Source organism: Pempheris klunzingeri, chromosome 22 (genome assembly GCF_042242105.1).
Source record: "Pempheris klunzingeri isolate RE-2024b chromosome 22, fPemKlu1.hap1, whole genome shotgun sequence".
Classification (NCBI taxonomy): Eukaryota; Metazoa; Chordata; class Actinopteri; order Acropomatiformes; family Pempheridae; genus Pempheris; species Pempheris klunzingeri.
In genome coordinates this window covers 10,103,721-10,117,506 of record NC_092033.1, presented here as the reverse complement: position 1 = coordinate 10,117,506, position 13,786 = coordinate 10,103,721, and the positions used below count along the sequence as shown (strand labels likewise).

The 13,786-nt window shown below is 43.5% G+C and overlaps 1 protein-coding gene across 1 annotated transcript in view; it reads right to left on the bottom strand.

Annotated features, from left to right (window-relative positions):
• snd1 (staphylococcal nuclease and tudor domain containing 1) overlaps window positions 1–13,786 on the bottom strand; it is a 166,347-nt gene that overhangs the window by 144,116 nt on the left and 8,445 nt on the right. Inside the window, exons 5-10 of the mRNA XM_070853545.1 lie at window positions 13,050–13,210; window positions 11,398–11,489; window positions 10,580–10,738; window positions 10,368–10,474; window positions 9,719–9,809; window positions 4,354–4,458 (exon numbers count right to left, since the gene is read on the bottom strand). Coding sequence (XP_070709646.1) covers window positions 4,354–4,458; window positions 9,719–9,809; window positions 10,368–10,474; window positions 10,580–10,738; window positions 11,398–11,489; window positions 13,050–13,210 — 715 coding nt within the window. The remainder of the gene's footprint in view (window positions 1–4,353; window positions 4,459–9,718; window positions 9,810–10,367; window positions 10,475–10,579; window positions 10,739–11,397; window positions 11,490–13,049; window positions 13,211–13,786) is intronic.

Below are 13,786 nucleotides of genomic sequence, written 5' to 3'. Positions count from 1 at the left end.
GATGAGCCATAGTCATTGTGTTGCCTTATATAAGGACAGTGAGTTAACCTCTGTGCTCCATCAGCGCTGTCCTTAACCCTACTTAAACCACATAAGTGCACAAATACATTACAATGCATGAAGAGACACATACACACAAACACTCAAGACTCGATGCATGTGCATCGTCGAAGCAGATACACACAAACACACCGAGTGTGCGTGAGTGAGTGGGTGTAACAGTGAGTCACTGAATAGCACAGACAACAGTTCCCACTCGTGTTTACGCTGGGCTTGTCCTGCTGCAAACGAGAGAGAAAAGAAGGAGAGCAAAAAAAAGGGGGGGAAAGGAGAAAACAGGGGAGGAGGAGAGTGAGAGAGAGAAGAAAAAGCTGACTCCAACTCCCAGGCTCAAAATAACTCACATATGAAGATGATGCCACAGCAGCAACACTGGGGAGGAGTGGGACCAAAACGAGAGAGAAAGGAGGGAAGAGCAAGTGAGGAAATTAGTGTTCTATGTTTTTCTGCAGCCAGACACCATTGGTCCTCTAATCTGTCAGTCTGGGCGCAATTAGGAAAGTCATGGGGGGGACTAGAGGACATGAGAGGAGGAGGAGAGGGGCTTGGCAGGAACAGTCACAGTGCATCAGTACACTGGTACATCTTATCTGGCCTCTGTACCCCCCAACAGTACAACACACACACAAACAAATGGCCTTACTTGCAGAATGCACGGCCGAACAGTGCAGACACATGCTGACAGATATAATAATGACAACTGGCACAAGAGAATCTCCACAGACCTCTACAGAATGCAACACACACATATACATTAGATTCATGTACAGACACAATTGTCACAATACCAACTTTCTGACTTCAATCTTCAAAGTGTTTATTATCATATGCACAGTAAGGAAACGGGTTTGCATGTACAATGAAATTGCTGTCCGCAATAAATGCCCACATTTAAATATAACAGTTAAAAGATAAAAATAAATACAAATAAATAGAAAGGCAGAACTTTACGTTCTTTCTGGAGATTTTCTACGAGGTTCATAGATGGGCTACAGCGCTAACATGCACACATGGAAAGAGTCTATACATGCATACAGCACATGTCTGTGTAATCCTTGTTTGTGTGCATGCTGACGCCAATTTCCAAGATGTTTCCTGACATAGGCTAATGCAGCTTAACCAAGCATGTCTCTGTGTGCGTGTGCATGTGTGTGTAAGCTGCGCTACAAACCATGACGATGTCTTTCTGTCCGTCTGCAGCACTGTAAGCAAGAAGCCAGCTCACTCCTGACAAGCGTTAGCCAACATGATGTCAGTGTGTGAAGAGCTTCTGGCTGAGAGATACCTGCTGTGACCTCTCGCTCGCTTGACCTAAAGGTAGGAATCCCCCCCCTTCTGCTTTCAACCTCACAAAAATCAGGCTTTTTCAGCATGTATGCTTCTTACATGTGTACTAACACGGCTCTATTTAAGCAAGGTCGACGTAAGAAATTCTACCCACAGCCGCTCTTTACAAATAATCTGGCAGGTGGGTGCCAATATGTGCTAAATGATGAATTTGACTGCCTTTCAAAATACTTGATGCAACAGTAATGAAAGACTACAATTTCCAGATTGGCTTCCAATAACATAATGTGATCTACTATATCTGCATCTGTGAAGGAGTGTAGACAGGGCATGAAATTAAGTTCCCCTGCTCACCTAAGGTAACAGCTCACTTACCTAATTTAGTGATCAGACACAAGCCTGGCTGGCAAATGAGACTGGACATAAAACTCTCAATACTATGCATGAGTGTAAAAAAACATTTAGTTAAGATATCAGACAAATTTCGGTGCTTTTCTGTCAGTTGCCTTTATTCTACCTCACAGTCCAAGGGCTCATCACAGTCTCATCACAGCTCTGTATTGCTGCCATAGCGACAACACTCAAAGCCGAGCCAACAGCATTACAGACAGGAAGGCAGCTCTTTAGCTCACAGACAGAAATAACTAGCTAACATACGTAAGCAGCAGCAGCACCATTAAAAACCCATCCAAAAGAGAAAATGAAGCAATAGTTTTTACGTCACGTCACTGTTGTTACAATATATATAGGAAGCAATGGCTATGACGTAACTCTAAGCGTCTTACATGTTTTAATTGAAATAACAAAAGACACCTTCATGGTTTCTGTTGTCATCATTCCTCTCCAGTCATAGATAGAATATATTTTTGGCCTTAAAAGTTGAAAATGGATAATACACTATTTTTGCAGGGCTCGTAATATTTCATCCAGGCTAGCACGTTTCACTCTACTTACACAGTGAGCTGGTACCCAGACAGATCTTTATAAATAAGCTGAGTATTTATATGAACAATCAGACACAACCACGCAAGAGCAATTAAATATGCATGAAGTGAAAGAAACAGCAATGACACTGTGCCAATATAACACCAACAGAATACACACAAACCTTCACATCTGGGCTCACTCTCCCAGGCTCGCTCCAACATACGACAGTGTAATGAAGCACAAAACACATACTGTTGAAGCATCTGGTGCAGTCAACGACAGAGCAACAGACAGAACACAGAAGGGGACTGAAAGACAGGCAGAGATAGGAAGATGGAGGGGGGGGGGGCAAAGACAAGAGTGGACATTTAAGAGAAACATAATGAAGGAAAAAAAGCAGAAAAGTGGCAGAGTGATCCAAGAACAGTAATGTGGAAGATAGAGAGAATCTCCAAAAGCGGGAAAGACCAGGCCGGAAAATAGTTGGGAGCTCAGGCAATGTAATACAAGGAGGAAGAGAAAGGGCAGCAACAAAATGGAAAGATGCTTTTGCCCACGAGCTTGTTACAACCACAGAGAGCTAAGGAGAATAAACACACACGAAGGGCAACAGTGCAGGTCAACAATCTGACCACGGCGTGTACACCCGGAGGGAAAGGACGGCGGGAGAGAGTGACTGTGGAGGAGAACGGAGAGGAGGAGAGAGGGAGGCAGGCGGAGAGAAATAAAAAGCATCCTCTTAATGATGCGAGACACTAACGACACGAGGGGAGACGGAGGGGGTGAAGATGTGGATGGAGGGAGAGGCTGGAGAGTAAAAACTAGACAACAATAAAAACGGCAAAAGATAGCAAAGTGTAAACCATAAAATGAAAAACAAGCAGGTACAAGGGAGTCAATATAAACAAAAACAATCGAAACTGAAAACGTAAAAGCACCATTGCAGACATTCTACAATCTGACTTTTACAACTGCTTCCTAGACAGAAGCACAGCACCGTCTCTACCTCATACCTCTTTGAACAGGGAAATGTGAGACACGGCTTACTCATAAATGGATATTGCAGTAAACAGCTTGCCGACTTGAGGAATGGTTGTCAAACAGCCTCAGACATGTTAAACAAAGGGAAGAAGGTCTTCAAGGCAAATATGGAACTCTCCCTCTGACAAAAAGAAAAATCACTTCTGTGTTGTGACACTGACACTTTCTAATTAATGGGAGTGACATTTTCAGACATCATGAGCCCGTTATTTACAAAATGATAGCATTTCAGATGACTCAGACACTAAGGGTGATTGAGAAATAAAAATCCTTCTCTATAAATAAATACATGGTGTTGAAATGAAATCTTTTGGAGGACTAAGCAATTCAAGTTTCATATGTACAGTGATGAAATGGGCTTCATTTTAACCTCTAAATTCCTTGACGAGCAGAGTTGGGGTTGAGGACTTCTGTGTCTCAGTTTTTTTGTTCAATCTGACGCTGTCTATTGTGTGGATAGATATATGTCTTCCCAGTGGCGTCTATGTGTAAAGCATGTGTAGGTTTGTTTGCACAGTCCTGAAGTGATTCTGAGGAAAGAGAGTGTGTGGAGGGGAAAGACAAAAAAAAAAAAAAAAAAAAAAAATCGATCTGCCTCTCTGCAGTGCTGCAACCACTGGGTGTGTGCAAGTGTCTCACTGTGTTTGCATGTGCCCCAGCTGCAGGGGCGCCACCATGTGGTCATAATTATTCCCGCACTCATTTAGAGAGAGACAAGAGAGCTATGCTGTGAAAGGGAAGAGAGGAGGCCATGAAAGAGAGAGAGAGATGGATAGATATTCGGGAATTTGTGGAGGGAGATGTAAACAGCTTGTGTTTGACTTATAATGAAGATAAACCAACTCTGTCAAGACATCAGAGGCACAAGTCATCTCTGCGGAGCTTCTTCTCACGACCATGAGTTGTCCCACACATAATCACATTCAATCACTTATTTACACGCAAGGAGCCACACACTCTGTGCAAAGCTGTGTACACACACACACACACACACACACACACACAAGCAGGCAGACAGTCAACGGGGTTTGTCTGTACCTCTCCCTCAATTCTGGGGGGCCGAATGCTGGACAAGTGGATGGTCTTGTACTCTCCAGAGTTGAGCTTAACCACCATGGCATCCGCGTTGACCACCTGCATCACCTAGAGGGCCAGACGAAGAAGAGAGGAATTGAGTAAAATAAATACAGGACGAAAATTGCTGGGCGAACATAAAGCACCACAAAGAGGACAAGAAACCAATTTAAGGGTCCAAAAAACACGTAAATCTCTAAGGAAAAATAATAATAAATCACACCCCTGTAGGATGGAGGAGCACTGGAGCAAAAAGACTGCCATTGCATTTTGGTGAGTGAGTGAGCAGATAGACGGAAAGAGAGATGGGAAGTGAAGGAGCAGGTAAAGGATAAATGGAGAGGAAGAGATCTATTCAAAGGTGGAAGGAGAGTGACAGTGCAGATCGTGCGCTGTCACGAGCAGAAGGCACTGAGAGCGAGGTAAGAAAGAGTGATCCTTGAGTGACTGAGTAAGTAAGCGAGCTAAGTTGTCCCAGCAGGCCGGCGAGGTTTGGAGGACAGAGCGAGGACATTTTGCTATCTGGGGGATTGGCACCAGGAGGGAGGGAGGCAGGGAGAGGGGGGAAGGGGAGACAAAGTACAAGGGAAAGAGCTTTAAAACAAACATCCTGTTAAAGATAGACTGGCAGAGCATTACACAGCCCTCTGCCCACCAACTGGCTAGCAGCATTTTGTTCTGGAGACCTTTACAAGTGTAACTAAAAGACACAGACTAATTTATGTTTGGCATTTAAATGTTATTTCTGTGTACCAGAGGTGGCAACCACAATTTATAGCAGGTACAGCTCAGAAAAATCCGTGTGAATGTTCAAAGCTACTGCTGTTAAATTACATCATGGGTTCCCGATGACAAAAAAAAAATAAATAAAAAGCACACAGAACTGTATATGGAGAATCTAAAAACTACTGTCCTCAAAGTTTACAAATCTCAAAGGGATTTAGGCTCATCTCAAGTCATGAATAATGATAAATATTTGTAATTAACTCAACCCAGTCTATGTATGTGTCGTTCTATGTGTCTGCGCCCTCCCAAGTTAGAAGACAGATTGGGGGTATAATGTGACTGAGATGGAGGAGGCATCCAAAGCCAGAGCCTTTAAGTAGGCCGCTTGCAAGGGACTGAGAAATCAATCGCCCTACACATGTTGCCACCCACACGTGCATTAAATGGCCCGATCATCACTCAAACTGTGGTTCATATGTAGGCTGTGCTCAAGCAGAGGCCCTAAAAGTGAGGGATGCAGGACTGAGCCATGTTTGAAGCACAATTTGGACCGTGTGGGTGTCTGTGTGGCTGACTGTGCGGGAGAGAAAAACAAACCAAAAATCCTTTCGAGTTATTCAGATTGAGCTGAACCGTTTTGAGCGCGTGTGGCAGATGCAAATCCAGGTGTATCCCAGGATCTTTGGGAGATTCATTATTCCATGAAAACAACTCAGCCATTGCATTTGCCACCAGAGAGCAGAAATCAGACCAGCCCACATGCTAAATAGGCTGCCCACAACAGCAGCCAAAATACATCATATACTAATCACCGAGCTGAGTGGGAGAGATATGGAGACATAGGGAGCAAGAGGAAGAGAGACAGAGAGGGGGAGAGGTGTAATGAGTAAGTGCGAGGGGGAGCGTGCATGCACACGGTGACATACACACATGCGCGCACACCAGCCTACACGGATTCACGCTGTAACAAGGTCATTTTGTGGTCTGCCCAAGTAAATAAAGTGCAACAGAGAGAATGTGGCAGGAGCAGAGGAAAATAGCTCAGCATTTACTGGCTAATTATCAGCCGGAGGAGGCGAGACGAGAGAGGCGAAGGAGGACAGATCAACACAGAACGAGACAGAGGAACAGAAAGATGGAGCGAGCCAGAGAGACAGAGTGTAATCTCTCAGCAAATATCACAAGAGAAGAGACAGCAGAAAAGATGGAGAATAGATAGAAAAATAGAGCAAAAAGTCTTTGCAAAGTAGCTGCCATAAGGGTCGAGTGAGCAGGCAGGGAAGACAAATAGGCTGGCAGCATGACTCACTGGTCTAATCTGAGAGGTGGGGATCTGCTGCCACCCACTGTCCATGGCTGACATGGCATCTGCAGTGGCCGAGATCAGTCGTAGCGAAAAGAGGATCTTGGCTACTGTCAGGGACTGTGTTGGTTGTCAGTCGAATCCATTACGTTGGTTTTAACCACAGGGCCAAGCAGGGGCTCAGCCAGGATAGCTCGTTACTCATGTCAGATTGTCTCTCTCAAAAGCAACACCTATGGCAGTGTTTCAGTCCTGCTGCCAGCGGAGACGATTTGTCACCCAAATTACATGGTTTCAGACAAACTAGTGGTGTTTTTGATACTATGATAAACACCTTACGCTGGCATGTAGCCCCTGGGTGCTGCTGAAAAAAGGTTGCTGATGAGTATGTAATGCTTTGTGAGGACATTATCTTGGGACAGGAACAAATAATCTAGACAGATTTTTTGACCTAATCGCTTGGCTGATTTTAACTGGGGCACAAACCAACATACCCTTTACTGATCAATCAAAAGTGACTTTTTAATTTCTTAAAGATGTCGTCTGACCATGTACCCATTCTGTCTGATTTAGTCTGACTGGGACATGCAGTGCCTTAACAGCCAAAAGAGGCCGTCACATCATCTCTTTCCCTCTTAAACGTTGTTAAGGTGGACAGTTCCTTCAACTGATTCCCTGCACCAGGACATTATTACTTGGAACACAGGCCACAAAGTAGATTGTTGAATTAAATCATGAGTAACACTGAATAACTTCACATATGGAATTTCATCCAAACAAAGCAGAGCAGAATATCACACATACATCAGTAATAATGTTTGTATTTGCCACCATCACCTTAAAAATGGTGCGACAGTTTTTGTCCGATGTTATGTTTCGTGTCATTATCTGGCTGAGTAAGTGACAACAGGATAAAACTATCAAGGTGTCAGAAAACACATCCATCTTTATGTTAGGACATAATGAATACATGCTAATTTTGCATTATAATCACCACCCTCTCATGGATTTGGTCGACCTAAGAGCAACAGTGGCTGTGTTTCTGACAAGCTAGTGATGAGAGGCTGGTAAAGAGGTTTACACCACGTCACCTTTTATCCATCACCTCGCAGGTCGGTGGTTACCCGAGGGAGAGGAGGGGAAGGGAAAGGAAAGGAGGGGAGAGGAAGACTATTGGGACATGGCCTACATCCACTTCCCCGGTCCCAGTAGAGGTTGGAGGAGAGAGGCGAGACAGTCAAAAAGGAAGATGCGTCAGCAGGATTGACTTGGGGGGATTGGACCTGCTCTGCCTCTCCACTCTATCCATCACTCAGATAATAAGAAGTGAAAAGTAGAGTGGCCGAGATGAGGGGAGGAGTGTACGATGATGGGATTGATGGATAGATGTGTCCCTGGGAGAGTCGGTGCATTGCAGGATTAGGTGCCGACAAATGTCACACGAACAAGTACGGAGGGGCAATGACAGGCCTGAGTAACCTTAGCCTGTCCAATATGTACTTAGCTTTATAACGGCTCAAGCAGTTGCAGGGTCAGCATGACGCATCCCATCTCAACTGTCTGCCACTTTTAACGAAAAGTTTTTGGAGTCAGGTGGCTATTTTAGACGCCTTTGACCCCAGCATGAACAACTTTTCAAGCTATCTTAGATCATGTTTATGTTATAGAAAATTGTCTGTTTTGATCAGATAAAAACTTTTGCAGGAGGCGTGAGTCGGAGGAGCTGCTGATGGCTTTTTATCCCCTAAAATAAACTGAGTAACACAGCAGCAGCTGACATGGCACAAGCCTCCTCTGCGGCTCTTTTGGGGGAGAGCAGATGCAGGGGAAAGAGGAGTCCTACAGAGATTAAAAGTGCATCAAGGTTTAACCGGGGTCAACAGCCAGCAGAAGCATAGCAGTAAAAAAAAAAAAAGTTGTTTTTTTTTTTTTTTAAATGAAAACTTGCAAGGATGCCAGACAGAGATGTCCAGAGAGAGGACATGCACAGTCCCAGAGATCTTGATTAGGCGTTTTCCTTTCATCCTTCTTCCCCCGGGTCTCCCTACACCTCTCCACACAAACCCACTTTCAATTTCATCTTCAACCTTCCGCTTCTCTTTTTCTGCCATCTTTCTGCCTCCTTTTCAAACTCCCTGAGCTCACCACCTCACTTGCCCACTGCCCACATTCAGCCCTCTTTTATTGAGGAGGTTCAGAGAGATCTGAGAGCAGCTCACATTGATACTATAAATGTTTTATCCTCTCTCTAGCCTCTTCCCTCTGACTCAGGAAAAATATACATACATAGTTTCTTTTTGCCCCCTTCTTTTTGTGTGTGCAGTTTATCAAATTCATTCTGTAAGCAAGTTGCCAAAGCAACACCTTTTATGTAACCCTCAGGCCAGCCATGAATTTTTCAGGGTCTTAAAAGTTCAGGGTCTGGAGGGAGCAAACGCAGACAAAAGACAAACTTCAGAGTTATTTAACTTTTTTTTCTTATTCTTAGGGAAAAAAAAGTATAAACTGAAGGGAAGGGTGGGGTGCAACTCATCATCGAAATCCACACAGAGGGGACCAGATTTAAACCTGCCATTTTAAGGCTAGAGTTGCTTTACTAAGTTAACGCTACGATTTGAGACACTATAATATGTTGTCTGATAGTAAGACTGTATTACTAAAATGTATCGAGGAGTCCATCTCACTTGATTTGAACTAATGTGAGCTGACAACCAGAAAGGAGTGAACTCCCTCGTACTTGATATTAAGGACGCTTATTCCCCCCTGAGGCCCAGGGCAATAACCTCCAAAGCTAATATCTCTAGTTCTTGGCTTTTGGGGGTCGTTGCATGCTGCTGCTACAGCATACGCAAGCGATTTGGCCCTAATTTGACTGGGGAGTGCTTCAAGGTTGCTGTTAAGCATTCCTAGTACCTTCAGAGAGGATTTTTATTTATTTTTTTTATTCAGCGGGGGAGCAAATGTGAAAATAAGAGGTGTCAAGAGGATAAAATTCAGTAGAAGCCTCAAAGTGGCTTTGCTTTTGCTGCAGTGCTGGGAGAAAATTGGAGATGCCGCAGCAGACATCAAGTGGTAGAAGCAAGGGAAACAGGCGGCCTCCCCTTAGCGCTGAAGCCAAGTCTTACTCATGCTGGAGATTTTAGATCTTACTCCTGTCTTTTCTCTGTAGTTTTAAGATAAGTGAGCACTTTCAATAGAAGGAGGATGATCCAAATTGAAAGGCATTATGTTAGGGGGCCAATTAGAGATAACACCTTCACCCACAGGACACAGATTATAAAAGACACTTAAGAACCTCACCTTGGCTACAAACTGCCTGTCCTTCTGGTCCAAGTTGGCTGTGGGTGCCACGTAGTCCTTCCAGATACGGACCTTGCGCTCTTTAGCAGACCTGGCCAAGAAAAAAAATTCACATCAGTGGCAGTCATCAACAGCCAGATATTAGGGCATAAAGGGGCTTAATCATGTGACTAACAAATGTCCATTTGGCTGGAAAAAGCTACAAAAGCTCATTAAAGAGAGAAAATTCCAACATGATGATCAGCTCATGGTCATTGTTGCAATGATTATAGAGGATGAATATCACTAACCCTTACCCAGAATAGCATGAGATTGTTCATCTCAAGTGGTGGTGCCATAAATTTGTCTACAATTTAATTTGCACACTTATTTTCAGTACCTCAAGTACCTCTTGCATGTACTTTCTTCATTCATGATGTCTTGTATCAAATCAGTGATTTCCAGAACCAAATCCATTTATACTGGACTCCTAAACTTTTCATAAACTGCATAAAACGCTCAATTATACGTTTATTAGGAATCAACTAGACTTTTTCATAAATGTCCTAAATTGTCCTGTATACGTGTCCATTATGCGGCTGTGTTCAAAAACATTTAACATTGGAAATTCCATTCAACAAATGCCTTTTATGCCTCTTCAGTTGCTCACCGTTCAGCAGCTCTAAGTTTCTCGGCTCCCTGGGTGTAGACGGCCATGGACCAGTCCACACAGCGGGCAAAGCCTTCCTTCAGCAGGAGTTCTGTTATGTTACCATTCTGACACAAAAGGAAACAGGGAAGGTCAAAACAGCAATTAATGAGATAAAAAGCCCAAATTTTAATGATACTCGCACCACCAAGTGGCCGCCTCCTGTGTCTCACCGGGTGAAGGATGGTGCCCAGTATGATCTGGTTGGGGCAGCTCTCCAGGATGATCTGAACGTCTCTCTGCAGCAAGCGGGATTCAGTGAAGAATTTGGCCTCTGCTGCGAACGACTCTGGTGTCTCCACACCATCCGCTTCCCGCTTGAATGTGGGACACTGGAGAGAATGTAAACACACATTAACACAATAATGCTCACTAGATATTTTTCAAGCATTGCAAAATGTTTTTAAATGTGCCCAATTAGATCTCTTCCATCACTACTGCAAGAGGACAAACATTTTGCACCGGCAACTCCCAGTAGTCAACCAGTGCCTCTAAGAGGTATTTGTGGTCTTTTGATATAATCTGTTTTGTCTGTGTACTACTGTTATCCACTGTTAACCAATGTCCCCTTGCTGCACATGCATCAGTATTCTCCTTTGAGTGAGGCAAAACACCAGACAGATATAAACACAACCGGCGCAACGGGCTGACAAGCCTTTGAATGAAGAGACAAAGAACACCTTGAAATGGATGTAATATCTTCAAGTGTGAGATGAAAAAGATTAGTTATCTTGAGTGGTCCATTGCTAAAGCTGGGCTCGGTGAAGGAGACTGATGGGGAAATTTAGCGGAGCGGACATGACACGGGTAGAACAACACACAGAGCCAGAAGAGTGACACAAATGTGCTGTTGCTCTTTTAATAGATTTATTTGATCGCTACTTATTGTTACTGCACAGTGCCCCTGACTACAAAAATACACTTTGTCAAAGAAATAAATTAGCTCAGCAGTTCACATTTCAGCACATGTGTAAGTGCAGCAAGTGGTTACCTTAATTCCAGACAGCATGACAGTGACTAGGTAGTAATCAGGGAGCAGCAAGGCACGTACAACACTGCCGTCACGCACATGCTCGATGATGGCTGGAGGGAGGGAGGAGAACAGAATGTATGAGCATTTGAGGGAGGAGAGTGTGTTGAATTACTATGTCCAGAGACAGCAAGCTTTCTGATTAGATGTGCTTATTATATGTGGGCCAGACAAAGCTTACAGTTACTACATAAGTATTATATTTCATACTGGGAACATGTAGGCTGAGGATTGAATGTTTAGGCTTCCTGATTCTCTCTGGAAAGCTGCCCCCAGGTTAGCCGGCCTAGACCGGTGAATATCTGAATTTAATTCATTTATTTTCATCTTCCTCAAACCCGGCAACATTACATCATGCATTACCTCTTTCAGCAATGCCCTGCATGACACTCATCGAATTCAAAACAACACCACCTGTGATCTGCCGAAAACAACCGGTGCTTTACTCAGAATTAGAACTGAAAAGTCTCACTAAAGAACTGCTCTCTGGTACTTAAAGTGGTCCTCAAACAAAACTCTTTAAACACTTACTACTGTAAGCTTAAAAGGTGGCAGGGAAAGGCTCCTTACAGCATGAAAAGACTGATCAGCCTAAATTCATTTTGGGTTCAGTGTTTTTGTTCGCATTTGAGAGAATTCACTGAATGTTTTGATACTCGTCTTTATTGAACACTACTGTAAACAGCGTAATTGTAACTACAGCCATTGTTCTGTGGGGGAAAAGGAAGCTACATATTTCTAGCGTTTGTAGGCTTGAAAGGCGGCTGTAAAAACCGAGGGAAGTACTAGACACTCAAAAAATAGACATTTGAGTATCACTTCACATTTTTGATTATGTTATATCTAACATATGGAGGCTGAAGACAAGGTTAGTTATTTGGACAGCTTTTGAGGTATTACATTTTACTTTTCACCAAAATCATATCAGCTGCTGACCTCTTAAGTACTTCAAGAAATTGGACAGGATGTGAGTCACCTGTGTGAAAGAGATTTTAAGCCTAAATTACATTTTGATGATGGGTTCTCTCAAGTCTTTTCTTTCTGTATATAACACGTGCGCATGTATTACTGGTTGTGTGTGTGTGTGTGTGTGTGCGCGCGTGTGTCAGCATCAGCAAATGAAAGAGGAATTGGTACTCAACTGCAGCAACTCAGTGCACATTTTAAGGTCTTTGGCTGGACTGCTGCCTTCAATTTTAAAAACAATCCCAGCTGCCTCTCATGAATGGTAAGAACAAGAAATAAGATTGAAAAAGCCTTCCCCTGTTCATTTTCTCATTTAATTAAAGGGTAGTGAAATGAGCTGAGCCACTGTTAAAGGCAGCCGCCTGGAAAAGAATTGAGTGGCACATTACAGCTCAGGCAGGGTCAGAGATGAGAGACTGGAGGAATGAGCCAGTGAAGGGTGATATAGTGCATGCCATTACATGCCCTGAAGTGGATATTTAGAGCAAAATACCTTTAACCAAAACAGCTGATTTCTGGCACAGCCTGCAAATGTCGCGTTTATGGGAAACTTGTTTTTAAAAGCCATGTGTTGTAGTTTCTTGAGCCGAGCGGTCTCTGTGCGAGTGTCAGCGTGGATGTTTTCATCCCCCTCCCAAACTCATTACCGTTGATAGGTTTCTGGTGCAAGGAGTCCACGAAGTTGCGGGGACTATCTATGGTGTACTTGAGGTCGCGGATGGTGTGTGTGCCGCCACCCTCACTCCACTGTCCCTTCTTGGAAGCCTTAGACTGGTCCTCCAATTCACAGAGCCTGGCCTGCTCTGGACTGGTCACACACGCAAAAAGAGAAAAACACAATTAAGTGAACAACCATGAAATGCAAATCAACTGTTAAAGTGATATAATCAATATGTTGCTCTCCGCATATGAGCCTAATAGAAGTTAGCTGTGCAGCCTTCTTACAACACGATTGTTTGACTTCGATCCATTTGAGGTTTTTTTTTTGCTTCTGACTTTCAACACAGTAGTGAATATGGTACAGATGTTGTCCCTCCACGCCATCTCTGTTATGAGAGCTTGTATGCACCCACAGTGTGAAGGCTGAACATTGTAAAACCAGTTATCTGATTACATTTTAATAGACTGGGAAAATTTTACTGCGTAAAATAAGACACCCAAATGTAATCTCGACAGCAACTTTATTAAATTTACTTCAATGATTTAGTTAAGTACCATGAAACCTGGCCTACTACTGAAACCTGTAGCTGAGTGAAGCCGATATTGAAACTTTCACAGATGGTTTCTTACCAGCTTTGAAAAAGGAAAATGCTGATAAAGAACACTGCTGCACTAAAGCTGTGACAGCTCAAGTTAAAATATTGCCATTAACTAGGTTACAAAC